The sequence below is a fragment of the Symsagittifera roscoffensis genome, chromosome 2, assembly GCF_963678635.1.
Source record: "Symsagittifera roscoffensis chromosome 2, txSymRosc1.1, whole genome shotgun sequence".
Taxonomy (NCBI): domain Eukaryota; kingdom Metazoa; phylum Xenacoelomorpha; order Acoela; family Convolutidae; genus Symsagittifera; species Symsagittifera roscoffensis.
The window spans coordinates 77,652,612-77,669,832 of NC_087063.1; the positions used below are offsets into that span (position 1 = coordinate 77,652,612).

The 17,221-nt window shown below is 39.3% G+C and overlaps 1 protein-coding gene across 1 annotated transcript in view; it reads left to right on the forward strand.

The window, feature by feature from the left end:
* Positions 1-194, forward strand: part of LOC134839988 (epimerase family protein SDR39U1-like) — an 11,572-nt gene extending 11,378 nt beyond the window's left edge. The window contains exon 5 of the mRNA XM_063855617.1: positions 135-194. Within this exon, the coding sequence (XP_063711687.1) occupies positions 135-194 (60 nt within the window). The remainder of the gene's footprint in view (positions 1-134) is intronic.
* The last annotated feature ends 17,027 nt before the right edge of the window (positions 195-17,221 follow it).

A 17,221-nucleotide genomic window follows, 5' to 3' on the forward strand; every position in this document is an offset into this window, starting at 1 on the left:
GCAAGCTAGCCACAAGAACCGGTCGGTAATGTCCTTGAGACAAATTGCTCTTTTTTAGCGGTCAGCCTTAATCAAGGTTGAACCAAATTAGAATCAACAAAACAGTTAAAATAGGATATAACCCCCTTTTTTAGTATATTAATACATGGGCAGGTGGGGGACTCGAACCTACGTCAACTGTAGAGTCTATATAGTGGGCGTTATTGTAGCTTAGGCCACTCGGCCAATTGCGCTTATTGTTGTTACATTTTGGTTCAGTTTTATGCATTTATACTATCGTTTTATATTACATTTGCATTGCAACATCCTCCCCCCCTGAAGAAGGAAGAACCGGAGCGAGCTTAACGGTCGGCCGCGTGACTTCACGGGTTGCGGTCCTGACAAGGGCGGATCGGGCGCAACCGTCCTGTCCGTAGTTTAGCTTGACGATTCGGGCGAGAGGGTAGTACCCACGCGGACTATCGGGCTCAATCACCCACACGAGATCGCCTGTTTTAAGAGTGAAGTCAGAATGAGTGTGCCACTTGACACGCTTATTCAGCGAGGGAACATATTCTCGAAGCCAACGAGACCAAATCGCGTTAGCATATGACTGCGCTCGCACGTACCTTTTCTTGTGATCGAAGTGCTCCCCGGGTAAAAGCGAAGGAAAGCTTGTGGCATGTTGTCCAAGCAAAAAATGGTTTGGGGTTAACGCTTCTAACTCACGTGAATCGGTACTAACGGGAGTGATTGGCCTCGAGTTCAAAGCCTGTTCAACTAAGCAGAGTGTTGTTCCTAACACCTCTTCAGTGACTCGCCTACTGCCTAGGATATCGTACAGCACGCGCTTCACGCTTCGGACGAGGCGTTCCCAGGAGCCGCCATGATGGGGTGCGCCTGGCGGGTTAAATTTCCAAGTAACGCCTTTGTGTGCAAAAATGGTCGGAGCCATGCCATTCCAGCTCTTGATGCAGGCAAGTAATTCCTTTTCCGCACCAACGAAGTTCGTGCCATTATCCGACCAGATTGTGCTTGGCGTACCACGGCGCGCAACGAACCGTTCAATGCCCATGACACACGAACTGGTGTCCAGAGACGGTACAATCTCAAGGTGTACAGCCCTGGTGGTGAGGCAAGTAAAAAGAAATCCCCATCTTTTTTCCGTGCTTCTGCGAACCGGAACGTAAAGCGGTCCAAAGTAATCCACACCCGTATGATTGAAGGGTGGTTGCTTGTATCCGAGACGTTCGACCGGTAAATCGGACATAATTGGCTGGATGGTGCTTGCTTTGCGTTTACGGCATGTCACACATCGATTTTCGATAGACCGAAGTAGTCGACGCAACCCAAGTATTGCATATTTCATATTTAAAACGGAGCGCATGTAATCTAATCCTTGATGAAAATGCTTATGGTGGAGGCTGCGGGCCAACAAACGAACTAAGGTATGTCGGGCGTCGAGTATTATTGGGTGCTTAGTATCAAACTCGGTATCCACTAAGCGCACAATACGTCCGGTGGAACGAATGATTCCAGCAGGACCGATAAATGGCGAGTATGTGGCAATTTTACTACTATTCTTAATAGGTTTGCCAGCGGTGAGTGTTTTTAACTCAACGGGAAAGGATTCCATCTGAGCAAGATGAATCAGTTTGCTTTCTGCAATATCAAGTTCAGTAGGGTCGGTGATTCGTAAGTCTTTACCACGGAAATGCTTATGTGAAGGCAACACCCTCAATATAAAAGCGACTACTCGTTTATATCTTGTAAAGGAACTGAACCTTTCCCAATTGAACTCGTGTTCGGGATGTTTGATTGATGTGACATCGGTGACGAAGGAAGATGATGTCTCCAAGCAATTATCAACATCACAAGAAGGACCCTTCAAACGAATTTTATTGATTACACGTTCGTCGGGTATAAACGGCCAATCAGTAGTCCTGAGAATGCTCGGACCAATAACCCAGCTGCTATCCTTGAGGGCTTCCGAAGAAATCCCCCGCGTACCGGTATCAGCTGGATTATCGCCGCTCAGAACATGGTGCCACTCATCAATAGTGGTCGACTCGAGGATTTCGCCGACACGATTAGCGACGAATACAGGTAATTTTTCAGTGGAGTTTAGCCACTGCAAAACTGTTGTACTATCTGTCCACATAAAGACATGATTAATAGAGACGGTAAGGGCGGTCAGTATATCATCTTTTAGTCGTGTGGCGAGCAGAGCAGCTTGAAGCTCTAGCTTCGGTATAGATAGCGCTTTCATGGGCGCAACGCGAGCTTTACCAAAGATGAAGGATATTTGAGTTTTATGCGAGCTCGCGAGTCGCGCACGCAAAAATCCAACAGCACAGAAAACGTCCTGCGAGCTATCACCGAACATGTGGAGCTCAATTTGATCAACAAGCTCTGTGAAGTAACAACGGGGAATAGTCAATTGCCCTAAGAGAGGGAGACCGGAGTGCCACTCGAGAAACTTATCTCTTATGTCTTCTGGCAATTCGTCGTCCCAACTTTGACCACTGATTTTCCAAATATCTTTCAGTAAAAGACGGGCCCTAACTGTGTATGGAGCTACTAACCCAACAGGGTCAAACACGGAGGAGACGAAACTCAAGACGGTTCGTTGAGTTATTGCTTTATCGAGAGGACGATCCACGCCTCTGCTAACAACCAATGTGTCTTTCGTATGGTCCCACTTAAGACCTAAGACGTGTGATGATTGTTCGGCACCGTTACATATTTCCTTGATGGGTGAAGATGAGGTTTCGGATTCCTCGAGGTTCATTGCTGAAGTGATTTCATCAGCATTACTGACAAATTTAGTCAAATTAAATCCTCCCAATTTTAGTAAGGAAACCAAATCGCGACTAGTTTTAATTGCTTGGGTAACGTTCTCGAATGAATCCAAGTAATCGTCCATGTAAAATTTTTCATTTACGACTGAGGCGGCCTCAGGGTATGTGGACATATTATCAGTTGCTGTTTTTTGCAACGCGAAACTGGCGCACGCAGGCGAATCCCGTGCGCCGAATATATGGCGAGTGTACTGATGAACTACCACATCGGAAGTGGTATCCTCCCGCCACAAAAAACGGAGCGAAATTTGATCGCGGGCAAGGACTCCTACCTGGAGGAACATACCCTCTATATCCGCGGAGACGGCGTACTTATGTTGACGGAATCGCAAAAGCACAAAAATTAAATTTTGTAGTAGGTCAGGACCCACCAATAAGGACTTATTTAAGGATGTGCCATGAAACTTAGAAGCCCCATTAAGGACTCGGCGCACCTTACCCGGCTTATTCGGATTTACGACGGGATGGTGCGGAAGATACCACTCGCGATCGGAACGCTTACGTGGATCATGCGGTTCGACGGTAACGACATAGCCTTTCCTAATGTCCTCTCTAATTGTTTCTGCGTATCTTTCGCGCAGCTCAGGGTCTTTACTTAACCTTCTCTCCAATGATTTAAATTGGGCGAGTGACGAGTAATAATTGTTTGGTAGACTGACATTACTATCAATCCAAAGCATAGGCACAATGTATCTTTCGCCATTGTGAACGGTTTCAGAATTAAGGATGGATAAAGCATGTTTATCCGCGGCGGAACGGGCATCGACTTGTTTGAAAGCACCATACGATTCCAACTCGTACCAGGATTTTATCTGGTCGGTCAGAGAAGAATCTTCAACAACACACTTGAAACACGAAGAAGTAGAATTACCGGACGGCGGCAACGGACCACTTAAGACCCAACCTATCGGTAGGCGAACGGAACACGGTGAGTTTTTATCATCTCCCAAGATGAACTCAATGGGTCTAACGGCGTGGTAGTAGTCTTGTCCGATAATAACTTCAACGTCCTCATAAGTATATGGAATGGGCTTAATAGGTGCTAATTGTGGATATTTATTCTGCAAATCAGCAATATTGATTAATATGCACAGAGAGAAAATACGAAATCACTATTATTCGGCTCGGAGGAAACTGTAAACTTGACCCTCTGAGTCTCAACAACGGTGGTCGAATTGAAACCACTAATTGACAAGTTAACGGGCTCCCCTACTAAGCCGAGACGGTTTACGAGTGACGAAGACACCCAGGAGTGAGTCGATGCACTATCACAAAGAACCAACGTCAGGAGACTGGTTACATCCGAGGATACACCAAGTGTTGCAATTGGCAACAACCCTTTAGAAGATTCAATGTCAAGTACATCACTAACAGCGGCATGGGTGGAAGTGTTTGTATTCTCCTTGGATTTGTTTGTTCCAGCCTTATTCGAGACATTTGAGTTTTCCTTCCGAGGAAATATTCTTTCGGCTCCATGGAGCAAGACATTATGTGTGCTATCACACTCTGGCTTCGGGCACTTTTTTGCTCTAGAACATTGCCGGAAACTATGATTGCCATTGAGGCAAGCGAAGCAAAGTTTCTGTTCAGCTACGTATTTTGCTCGCTGAGTAGCATTCTTTTCCTTGAAAACAGCACAATTCCACAATGCATGACTACCCTTACACAAAACGCACGGCGGAAACTTAGACTTATCCTGAGATTTATCCTGAGCTTTACTAGTTACCTGGCTATTGGCTGCAAAAACTTTGGTTGTTTTTGGTTTAACCGGTTCTTCATTTTTTGCCTTAGAGCTGAGTAAACGTAATTTTTCATGCCCCTCGGCCTTTTCTTTCAACCAGTTGTTAAGGTCTAAGAGTGTTGGTCGCTGCCAATTATGTCTAACAGTATGCATTGACCAAGCCTCCTTGAGGTTAGGCGGAAGTTTACTAACAGCTTGGTTTAACAGGTTAACACTCTTTAGATCATCGTTGAAAGACAATGACTTGAAAACTGCTACGAGGCCAGATATGGCAGAGGAGAAACTAATGACATTTTCCGAATTGTGCATCTTAAGTGGAGGAAAAGTATTCAGCTTATCAAGATGCGCACCAACAATGGCATGTGGTTGCCCAAACTTCCGTTGCAAGGTGGCCAGTGCATCCTTGTACATAACGCCACTATAACTAAACTCCGCAATTGCGGTTTTTGCTTTGCCTGTGACGAGCGTTTTTAAGTATGTCAATTTCGTATCATCGGTGAGAACAGCGGAATCAACGGTGGACTTAAACTGACCAAACCATTCGTGCCAGTTTAACGGGTTGCCGTCAAACTGGGCTAACTTCCATTCAGGAAGATGATCTTTGCGGCTATGCATCAATAATTCCGCCAATTCACGAGCGGAGAGAGGTCGATCCGATGAACAACCTTGGTTCGGATAAGCGGGAGACGGTGCGTAGTCTTCGTTGACTGGCTGATAACCAGTATTAATTTGATTGACGAAATACGGAACATGTTGTGTATGAACAGGGGGAGTATTAAAATACACAGTCCCACCACTAGTATAAGGAGCGGCGGTGTTACACGATGGGACAACAGTTGTCACATTAGAAAAAATGTTTCCAGCATTACAACACTGAGCAGGCGTGACGATTGGAGTTGTAGCTGCCAATCGCCATAAGTTTGCATCACTTGTGTAGTAATCGTTGATATTAGGTGACACAGTATGCGGAACAAAGGGAAGATTATGTTGCGTCTGGACTGGCGCTGCATGGCAATTAGGTGCCGAAAAGAAAACCGGCGTTGGGTTTACTCCAGAAGATGAGAAGCCACCACCAGCAAATGCAGGCGACAAAGAAACAACACCAGAACCGGGTTGGGCCGGTAACATTGGGACAGGTAATGATTCCGGTTGCGCGATGGCAAAACTACCATTAGTTATGTTTGAACTCATGGTCTGTAAAGGAACAGCAGACGGTGGTGACACGTGTGCACTAGAATGCATATTGTTAACTGGGAATGAAACAGAGGCTGGGAATGAAACAGAAGCTTGCAATGGCAAACGGCTTGCACTGCCAAATTGAGGCATAGCCCGATGTCCATAACTATGGATTCCAGGGTCACTCAATGCTGTGTGCTCATGGTTATGACTATTACTGGTGTGAATTGCATGAGCAAGGAGGGCGGAAGTCGTCGGTCCTGACGAAATGGGTACATGAGTGAAGGCCTGCAAACCTGGCGCACTAGCAACGTCGGGAGGTGCTTGTGAACTAACAGAGTCTACCCAATCATTAGTTCGATCGGTTGCTACCTTTGAAATAGGTTGACTTACTCCTGTTAAGTTACTTTCCGCTACCTTCTCGCTAACCTCAGATGAACTGTCCTCAAGTTCAAACGCTTTCAATACCATTTCAATTAGTTGCTTTTTATGATTTTCAGCCAATTGCTCTAGTTCCAGCTGACTTTGTTCGAACTTAAGACGGTTCTCTTGCTCTTTAAGTCTTAAAGATACTTGATACTGCCTTTCCAGCTCCTCATGGCGTCGTTTTACTAAAGCTAACTCATGCCGTTTCTCACTTGATGACATAGTGCGAACAGTCGACGTATGACGAGTGGAAGCAGGTTTATCAGACTTATGTGAGTCAAGCTTTCTACTATCCTTAGACTTATTAGAGACCTTAGACCTGTTTTCAGATACTCGTGCTGCTAAATCACTTGTTTTGTGCGAGTGTGAGGATGTCTCAGACCTAGTTTGTTGTAAAGATCCCTTGCTCCCTGTAATGCCGGCTGCTGGAAATGACGAAGGTTCAAGGCTCATCTTGTAACTCTGAGCTTCGTGCATTACTTTATCGTTCATTTCGGTTACTTTCTTAAGCCAAAGGTCTTGCTGAGCAATAATTTTTTCAGGATTTTCCGTTTTTCCCGCTAACCTAATTAATTGCTCATTGACGTCGACAGCTTTTTCCAACGCAATTTTACATTTGTAAACAGCATTATCAATTTTTGTAGTGCGACTATTATTCTCAATGTACTCAAGTAATAATGAGTGACCTTTAAGCAGCTCATTTTCTAGATTTAGACGGGTTTCGAATAACTTGCGTATCTTACTTTGGAATTTTTCGTCCATGTTTTTCACAAATTGACAATATTCTACGGATGCTCACTTATAGAAAACAATCAATAAAATGAGATACTGTTTTGGTACGTAATCAAATTTGCATTAGTAAATCAACATTAGCTTACAAGACGGGGGAACTTGACGTCTCAAGGCTTCTACCTGAAGCCTATTTCTTATAGCTTTCCGAGCTTTGAGGGGTAAGCGGTTTCGCTTCTTACGTGTCTTAAGGATGTTAAGATTAGCGCTATAACGCCTTAGAAGGAGGAGAGTCTTTAACTCAAGGGAAGGAGGCTGGTGAAGCTCTTTGTACTTCTCAATTAGTACCTGGTCCTTAGCCTTACGCTTAGAGATAAAGTCTTTAACGACGTTGAGAACGAGAATACCTGTTGAACCTAAACTTTCCTCTATATCCTCGGTTCCGTTCCGTCTACAGTATACGATCGCACAAATGTTTGTCCTATACCTTAATAACAAATTGACAAGTTGCTCACTACTCAGCTTGCGGTTATTGTTGCTGCGGTGCCTACTTATCGAGTTATTAATGGCGTCGTGCCAAATTACAAGGTCGTTACGGTGCGACAAGTAATGATGAAGGTAGTACTGTATTGTTTTCTGAGAGTCCCTAGCGTTAAAGTTCAAACTTAAACCTGCCTTCGTAAAGCAAGTATCTTTGACGCGCTTCTGGGACGGAGCGGGAAGTTTTCGGAGCGCGTGATCCAAAGAACTAGCTCCTAGAATGAATACCATACACTTAGGGGACCTATGCGACGGCTTCGTTACGCTTAAGTACCAATGGGGTTGGAAAATTAAGTAGGTCGGTTGAACTCCAACAACACACACGGAGTAAACCTGAGGATGAAAGAATTCAACTTAACTCACTTAATATCACCGTACCTGACCACTTAACTTTACTGTCACGCAACGAAGTCAATAATCTGACGGGCTGAAACGGCTTTGTTTTACTCGAAGCGAACTGGCTTTCAGTTTCACCAATGGTGGGTGGGGGATCAGGCAAATTGGTTAAGTTCCAACAACACACGCGGAAGAAACCTGAGGATGAAAAAACTCAACTTAATTTGCCTGATATTTCGCTACCAGACCACTTAACATAAGGTTGGTGTCATCTTACAGCACAGTTTCGCAGAGACGTTTTGAGGAATTTTTGGCAATTTTTTACTTTTTATACAAAATTTTTCAGAAAATTTTGGTCAGCAGGTTCGAGTCATAAACCAACCCAAAAAACTAGTCCAGTACCTCTTGTCTATGTTCCGATTTCACTGATTAATATTCCGTTCACATATATCCAAAAATTTTTGGTATCGAGAAAAAATGTCAAGTCAGTTTGTCTATGTACCGACTGTAAGATATTTCAGTTCAACGGAACTGTCCAAAATGTTTGGGTATTGAGAAAAATTACCGGGGGCTAGCTTGCGGGAAAATTTCTATCATAAATGACATCGTATTTAAATTTATAGCACAATTGGAGTTTTAAAAGTTTTGGAAACTTCTTACAGTTTTAATTGGAGATTGGACGGCACCGGTTGAGGGTTGTCACAAACCAGTCACGATCACGACAGAACACGACACAGTTAATGTAGAAGTAGGTGATTAGCGGCACCGGTTGAGAGTTGTCACAAACCAGTCACGAGCAGGACTGAACACGACACCTGTTAGTAGGCCTCCATTTCCTCAATTCAGTATATCTGCATGAAGGTCTCAGTTCCAGGAACTCAGGATAGGTTGTGGCAAATAATACTTCGTCTACTCCAACTTCCTGTCCATCAGACTACCAAGAAAATTCGGGTACCATCCATTGGGTGTCTCAAAAATCAGCAAGAGCGCCTAAGTTGATCAAGCCGCGGGCTGTAGGAATAAGTGCTCTAAGGGCCGGACAGATGAAGGAGAAGTAGAGTCTGCAGCAGCTTTCTCCTCACTCAGCTGTTCAATCGGGATGCCACTCAACAAAAGCTTCACCACCTCAGTTTGTAACCGGGATATAACTTCATTCAATATTTATTAGGTCCCTTGTGGGGCGCCAAAATATGCTCGCTAATCTCCAAACGAAAATAATTGCATCCAAATTCGTAAATTAATGAGATATTTATCGGTAAATAACTCAGGCAATAGATAAATTTCGGTATTTTTCTATTGATCAGGACATCATACAACATTTTTAGCATCTGTCTGTTTTTGGTACAAATCGGCGCAAGCTAGCCACAAGAACCGGTCGGTAATGTCCTTGAGACAAATTGCTCTTTTTTAGCGGTCAGCCTTAATCAAGGTTGAACCAAATTAGAATCAACAAAACAGTTAAAATAGGATATAACCCCCTTTTTTAGTATATTAATACATGGGCAGGTGGGGGACTCGAACCTACGTCAACTGTAGAGTCTATATAGTGGGCGTTATTGTAGCTTAGGCCACTCGGCCAATTGCGCTTATTGTTGTTACATTTTGGTTCAGTTTTATGCATTTATACTATCGTTTTATATTACATTTGCATTGCAACAGAACTGAAATTTAACTTCAAAAAATTATCAAACTGCCTCATATCAATTTGAAACAATTTTTATAGTGCGGTTAAAAATTGCCACTTATGTAAGCTTTTTTTCCGTATCCTCCCCGCAAAATTTTACAAAAAAAAGTTCACATGAAATTGTGAACAATTTTTTTATTGGCCAATTGTCATCCAGAATTAACCTGTGTTTGGTTGCAGGCGTACCTTTTTTTACTTTCAATTTTTTGGTTTATAACGGTTTCTTGATTTTACACCGCATGTAATCGTTTATAGAGATCTGTTATCCCAGAATAGACTTTTGCAAAAAAACAATACTGAATTAAACAATCGAAGTTTTTTCATGAACTGACAATCTTGAATTAACAATCCACGGTATGGTATGAGTTGTTGTGTCATTTGTAAATGGCGAAAAATTGTGAGTGCTGAACTTAACAGTATAAAAATAATAGTCTGACTCCAAAAACAATTTTCTAAAAATTCTCAACTCTCTTTCATTGAAGATATTATTGCCGCTTCTGCTCTTGTTAACTGAATGTTATAACTTTTCCCGAGTTTTCTTTTTGAGTCGATTTTATTATGCCTATGAGATTTTTTTTCAAGCTTGGGAGAAATCTAATTTGCAAGAATGACATGATTGTTTTTTATCAATTAAGACTCTGTTTTCGGTTTGAACGTTGGTTAAAATAAATGTCGTACTAATTTTCTTTTGAATTATGAGTAAATTGAAAAAGTTTTTTTAAATTGAAAGTTATTTTTTATATTTGCTTTCTAGTCTTTGAACTGTCCTATACTTGGCTAAAAATTTTTTAAATTTAGTTGTGCAACAATTTTTTTTGTGTTTGGTCGTCTGGTGCCGAGTTTGAATTATCCAAATTAAGGAATTATCCAAATAAAGACATGATGATGTGTATAAAGTTTGAAGGAATGAAGGTTAGTTAAACATTTTTAATTTAAAATATTTCATATGATTGTTGAGCGTTACCAAATTTTGGAAGTTATTTTTGTATTATAGATTTTTTAGGCTGTTTTTTTGAATTTTGCAGCAAATTTTAAGCACTGGATTAGCAAAAAATTATCGGAATTTATCAATTCTTTTTTAATGCCTGTGGAGTCTTTCCTCTTCGAGTCGAAATAATCCCTCCTGGAAAGTATTTTTTGGATATGGTTTTCTTTATCAGAGTTTGATTGTCTGTAAGTCTACAAAAGATGCTAATAAAACATATTTTATTTTTTTTTCGAAGTAGTTTTATTGAATTAATATCAAGAAAACTTCGTGTCAATCATATTTTAAATAAAATGAAAGAACTGACTTCATTTTTTGGAGACTTCATGTTTGCTGATCACTACAAATTACGAAAAACATTTCGTTTTGCGATAAATTTTTTGCTCAAAATACTTACAGGCCTTTGTGAAAACTACCATTTTGATAAACTATAACAAAAACTACCATTTTGATACTTATCGAAACGCATATTACTACATGATTGTAAAACTTTTTGAAAATTTTTGACTCCCACTTATTAAAACAAAATAAAATGGTTTGAACAAATCTATCAAAAGGTAATGATTGAAAATGGGAAGGAACATTGTATTTGGGTGTACTCTAATATTTTTCTACGTTATAATGTAGCAGAGAACTTGAAAAAATCTACTTAAACTGATTTAAAATCGGTTTAATTAGCTACCAAAAGGTAGCTTCAAATTCAATTTCAATCAATTCTATTTCGACTTAAATCCTTTTTCACAACAACATTTGCTTTCATTTTCCTAAAGATTTGAGCAACAACAAAATCAATTTAAATTGATTTAAATCGATTTTTAACTACTTTTTTGTATATTGTTTTTTCCAAACTTTATATTGAAAAGTATTCAGATTTTGTAGACTATAAAACATAAAAAAGACAGTGGAACTAAAATTTAAACGAATGCTTTTCAATTAACTTCTTGTTTTGATGTTTGGGCCAAATTGAACTTTGAGGATAGCTAATATCTATATGTTCTAAATAGAAAATGATTTTTTCTCATTTGATGTTTTAATAATATGGAATTTGCCTAACAATTTTCAGCCTGGAGCCTTGATGATAAAAATATCATTCAAAAAATTGTTCTCATTACCACGGGTACCATTAGTTTTGCAAAATTTGAAAGGGAATCCCAAAAAACGGAAAAGTTTGCAGTACAAAAATCAACTTGAATGACTCTTGCTCTCTGTAGCTCCTTTTGTAGAAAAGTTTGATCAAGCTCCGAAGCAAAGAAACAGTTATGTAATTCCTTTTGGGTTGAGATTTTGATGATTTTCACTACCTTGCAAAAATCCATTTAAATCAATTTAAATCCATTTTATACGTTTTTTTTTATCGCGTAAAAATCCATTTAAACAAATCTGAATCAACTTACGCATCTAAATGTGCTATCGTGAGTCGATTTTTTTACAGTATTTTATCTGTGCAAGAAACGATTTAAATAATTTTCAATCTAAAGTTTATCAGTGCGGGTATGTTTTGGTTGTATTAGTAAAAATCAACGCGTTATTAGCCAGTTGAACCCTCATTTGTATGATTGATGCGCAACATCACTAATGATGCTCCACAAGACCACAACGCCTCTCTACTGTGCTTTTTCTGTCAAAATATGAGTTTGAAAAACAAAAACTCATCTTTACGCTTTTTAATCAGGATTCCAAAACAATCAAAGCTTAAGTACGAATAATCAGCATCAAATGAAAAAACATCTAGGATTTGTTTTATATGACCATTTTTTTGAACAAACAACATATTTTTCTGAAAAATTTAATAATTCAGCGTGTTTTTAACCAATGTTTTTGATTTCTTTGTGTTAAACAGGAAAAATTTTAGCAGCTAAATCATTTATGGGTTTGTAAGTTTTCTCACAGTGGAAACATTTTTTTGAAGTGTTCGGCTTTTAGGAAGCCAAAGTGACAAAAACAAAATTGAAACGTTTTTCATGTTGGGTTGTTTGTTTGGTGTTTGGTTAAATCTGAGTTTTCGTAGTCGATGGTGGAAAAAAATGTTGATCACCCAATAAAATGTTTGCGGTGAAGATCAGACGTATAGAATTGTGCAATAATTTTTGAGTACTGGATTTCCAGCAATCGAATGTATTTCTCGCAACAACCAAAAAAACTATCGGAAAATATCAATTCTTTTTAATGTCTGTGGAGTCTTTCCTTTACGAGTCGAATTAATCCCTCCTGGAATACGTTTTCTTTATCAGTGTGTGAAAATTCCACGTAAAATCAGGTACCTTAAAAATTTAATTTCGAGCGCATAAAGTGACAGTGAGCAGGGTTGATTTGTTTTCAGACAAAAGCATTTGTCACAAATAACCAACATAATGTTTGAAAAAAAAAATCAATTTAATGTTTTTTAGCCTAAATTTGAAAAAAAAAATCATTTTGCTTATGCTGCTGTGCAATTTTGAGCAATTTAAGCTAGCGAGCAAGTTGGTTTTAAAATTTTTAGCTGGTATTTTCATTTAAACTATTAAGACAAACTTTTTTAAAAGTTATTTGAGCGCCTTTTTGATTTTTTTTCATGTTTTTTTTTGTTTTTTTGATCATTTTTGACTGAGGTTTTGTCCAATTTGTCAATGTTACTGTGAATGTCTATTGTTTAAATTCTAGATTTTCCTCAGATCATTTAATTTGCCATGCACAAAAAAAGACACTCAACTGAAAAAAGAAGAAAAAAACGTCCGATGTATTTCTTAAAGTACATAGTCCTAACATTCTGTGCTTGCAGAAAAACTTGTGATGCTTCTAATTGATTTTGGTGCAAAAGTGTTTCTGTCTAAAGTTTTTTCTGATTGCAAGTCCTATAATTTGCTGAGATATCATTTTTTGCTTTGTGTTTTCTCCTCATTTTTTGATGGTTTTCAGTTTTTGCTTCGTATGAAAAACTAATAAGAAAAACTAGTTTTTTAACTTTGGGTTTTAAATTATCCTGAAACAAGTCCAAGATTGTCTCAATTTTTAAATTAGGATGATAATTATGTCACAACTTGTCAATTGTAGGTGAAATTTTGATAATTTCCCGGGTCGAAGTCGGGGACTTATATTGCGACCATTGCCACTCAAAATGGGTCTTTTGCGACCATTGCGACTCAAATTGGATAAGTTGCAATCCTTGCAAATCAAAATAAGTATGTTCTGACTTTGCGCGACCGAAGAAACTTTCGTCGTATTTGCGCGACCGAAACAAGTTATGTTGCGACCGTTGCGCCTCAGAATGGGTATGTTGCGTTTTTGTGCGACCGAAATGTTTGCGCGACTTTGCGCAACCCAAAACAGATATGTTGCAACTTTATGCGGCGCAAAAAAAGTATGTTACGACCATTGCGACTTAACATGGGTATGTTGCGACTTCGAGGGACCAAAATATTTGTTCGACTTTGCGCGACCCAAAACAGATATTTTGCAACTTTATGCGGCGCAAAAAAAGTATGTTGCGACCATTGCGGCTTAAAATGGGTATGTTGCAACTTTGCGCAACCGAAAAACTTGTTCGACTTCGGCCGTCTAAAAAAATTAATCTAAAAACTTCGGTCGATTAAAAAGCAACTCAAAAACAACATGTCGCGATTTTGCGCGACCAAAGTGACTTGCGCGCATTTAGTTCGCAAGCAATTTAGAGTCGACATTTGCAATTTATATTTCGACCTAGTCGACCAAAAAATGGTTTTCTTCGACCGTCTCGACCCAGGCTCGATATGTTTTGACCGACTCGGCTCAAGCTGGCTATGCTTCGACTTTGTTCGACCGAGGAAGAACATTTCGACCAAATTTGACCGAGAACGAACATTTCGAACAAAACAGTTCAAAGTAGCACGTTTCGATCGAGTTCGACCGAGGAGTTTTTTGACCGATTTGAATTTCGACCGGAACGAAACATTTTGATTGTTTTTGAACAAAGAAAAATGTTTCGACTGAGAAGAATTTCTCGACCGAGAAGAATTTCTTACAATCTGATCTATTTTTTTTTCGCAAAAATTTAATAATCAAATTATACCCTGTTTCTTTTCAGAACCAAAACGAAACAGAACGAGAATACCTTATTTGATTCAAGATTAAGCAATAAAAGCTGAAAAACTTACAATCTGGTGCTAATTAGATTTTTTAATAACATTTTCTTTTTTGCGTGTTCACGATTTTTCGCTTGATTTCTTGATAGAAAAACAGATTCGTCTTTTATAGTAAACTGCTATATTAAATACTGTGGTTGTTGACAGGTTTTTTATTCAGAGTGAACCCTTTGTCAGAATAGATTTCCAGGATAGAAACAGGTCCCAGGTTTTCAACCTTATAAGCTTTCTTTTTTACTGAGTTAGACCCTGTTTTCTCCCAGGGAATCATTTATTGTGAAGAGTTTGAAGCACGGTGCAAAGTGTTTTTCCCCTTGTAGTTTCTGGGATCAAGCAATTGTCCCAAATTTTTTCGATACTTGGAAAAATCAAAGAAGTTGGGAATATGCTGTATGACTCATTCTGATTATCAATCTAGGAAAAACTAGGTTTTTCAGGTCCAGCTGTTAAACTTCAATATATCGAAGACACGTAGCGATAAGGAAAGATATATCAATCAGCTTTTTCACACGAAGTTTAATTAGGGCTGCTGGTATTGTTCAAGTTCTTACCAGTTCTTATAGGAACTGAATGAAAAATTTAAAATTAAGTCTGCTTCCAATGATTTGTTAAGAAACCTCTACTTTTTGGAATATTTAGATAATTGCAAAATCCAATTTAATTATTGGAAACATCTGCTCAATTTTAGCTGAGAAATCAAGAAAATTTCCACAAAGATTCAGAAACTGTGCAATGAAAAGAAAAAATTCAAACAAAACTATTCGAGCTCAGATCAAAATGTTTTGTTCCCCTAAACTCTCGGCCCAACGTTTCTACGTTAGAAATTGTTTTTTTTTCAAATGTAACAAAATTAACAAAAAAACGTTCAATTATCGAGATGTTAAAAATTTTTCTATATCGGCAGCAAAAAAAAAACATTCAATTTCAGAGTCTTTCACAAACCTTGGAAGAACAACAACAAAATAAATTTTTTGTTAAGACTTTATATGAATCGCAAACTGAACATATTTTCTAGATGATTCTCAACTTTTTATTTCGTGTGTCAAATTTCATTCTATTTCAAACAAAGATTTATCATCCTTTCGAATCAAAAAAAAAATTTTTTTTTTCAAAGATGAAATAAGTCAATTATCTATTTGGTTCATTTTTTCAACATTTTTGTTTCGTTTAGGTCCACGTTTTACATCACTAGCAGAGTTTGCACATAGCTAGCCAATTTCTCTTTATTGTATAACATCCATAAATATTTCTCTAGGTTAAGAAATCATGGTCTGAGCCAAGGCTCCTCCACTTGGTCCTTGTGCCTCGGAAGCACACACTGCAAGCACGGAGCACGGCAAAAGACAGCCAGCACTTCACCCAGTTCATAGTTTTACTATAGGGTTTCTCCCACTTGGTAGATAATGCTTCTCCTATTCTCCGAAGGAAATTTGCAAATTCTGGAGCGAGCATTCCATCAACAGACACGACAAGAGGAGTGAAAGACATATGTCTTTCCTGGCACGCGTCTGAATATTTTGTCTTTTTCTCAACCTCTGCTGAGTGCAAATCACTCACGGGGCTTCTGTTCTGATAGGAGATGGCGTCGGTTTCAGAGACACGGATATCAAAAGACGCTCCTCCCTGTCTAACATAAACTCCACGACAAAACAAATCTGCAATTAAAACGGGTGTCTCATCTTGCGGGTTGTATTCTCTAATAACAGGCTCTCTCTGTACATCCTTCCATACTAAAGAAGCTAAGTCGCATACAACATCCCTAATCTCATTGTGCCGTAAAGTTAAGAGACCACATTTTTTTGCACGCTAACGCATGCCGTAGGGTGAATGGTGACTGACAACCATCACATAAATCTGGCGAATCGTTCAAGTTTTTGTTATACCGGACGCTCAATGCATCCCGAAACTCCACTTCCGACAGGAAAAAGTTTTGTGCAGCAATCGGTAAGGCTGTCAGCCAGGCAGACAAGTTTCCTTCATTGATTCTTCTTACTGCACGAACTTGGTCTGCTGGTAGCTCATTCAATAACTCCCCCAACAACTCTTCATGTTTTTTTTCCATTATTTGATGATGATTTTTCCGCTATCGAGACATTTGCTTTCTGTTGTCTTCATGAAGAAAAAAAAACCGTGCTGATCAACATTAGCACCATAAAGAACCGTAACTGCTTCCCGTGACGTGTTGTAAGATTCATCAGCGAAACTGGTTGGGTTAGACACTTCAAGACCACACTTTCTTGCTGGCAAACAAAAGAGACGTCTCTCCTTTGATGAAATCGACGAAACTCCAAGTATCTCAGGTAAGGTTTTCTCCATCAGAAGGTTCTCTAGCGGTTGAAAAAGCTGACTAGAACCACCCAGAACACGATGGGAAAATTCCATTCCGCTTGTAGTGACTTAGTCAGTCCTGATAAAGCATATTGTGGTTCTGTTTTTGCATTGAAACCGCATAAAAACCTCTTCCCTTCCACTATAGTAATCGAGTACTTGTCAAATATGTGATGCGCTTCTTCAGCATATTGTTTATCGACAATCAGAAAATTTTTGGAAAGCTCTGGAAAGTAACAGAAGGCGGGGGACCTTCCTGAATCAAGTTTTTGAGCCATATCTCCAATTTCTTGAGTTTTGCTAAGGCCGCAGAATCATCAGCATACCAACTTTTTAACA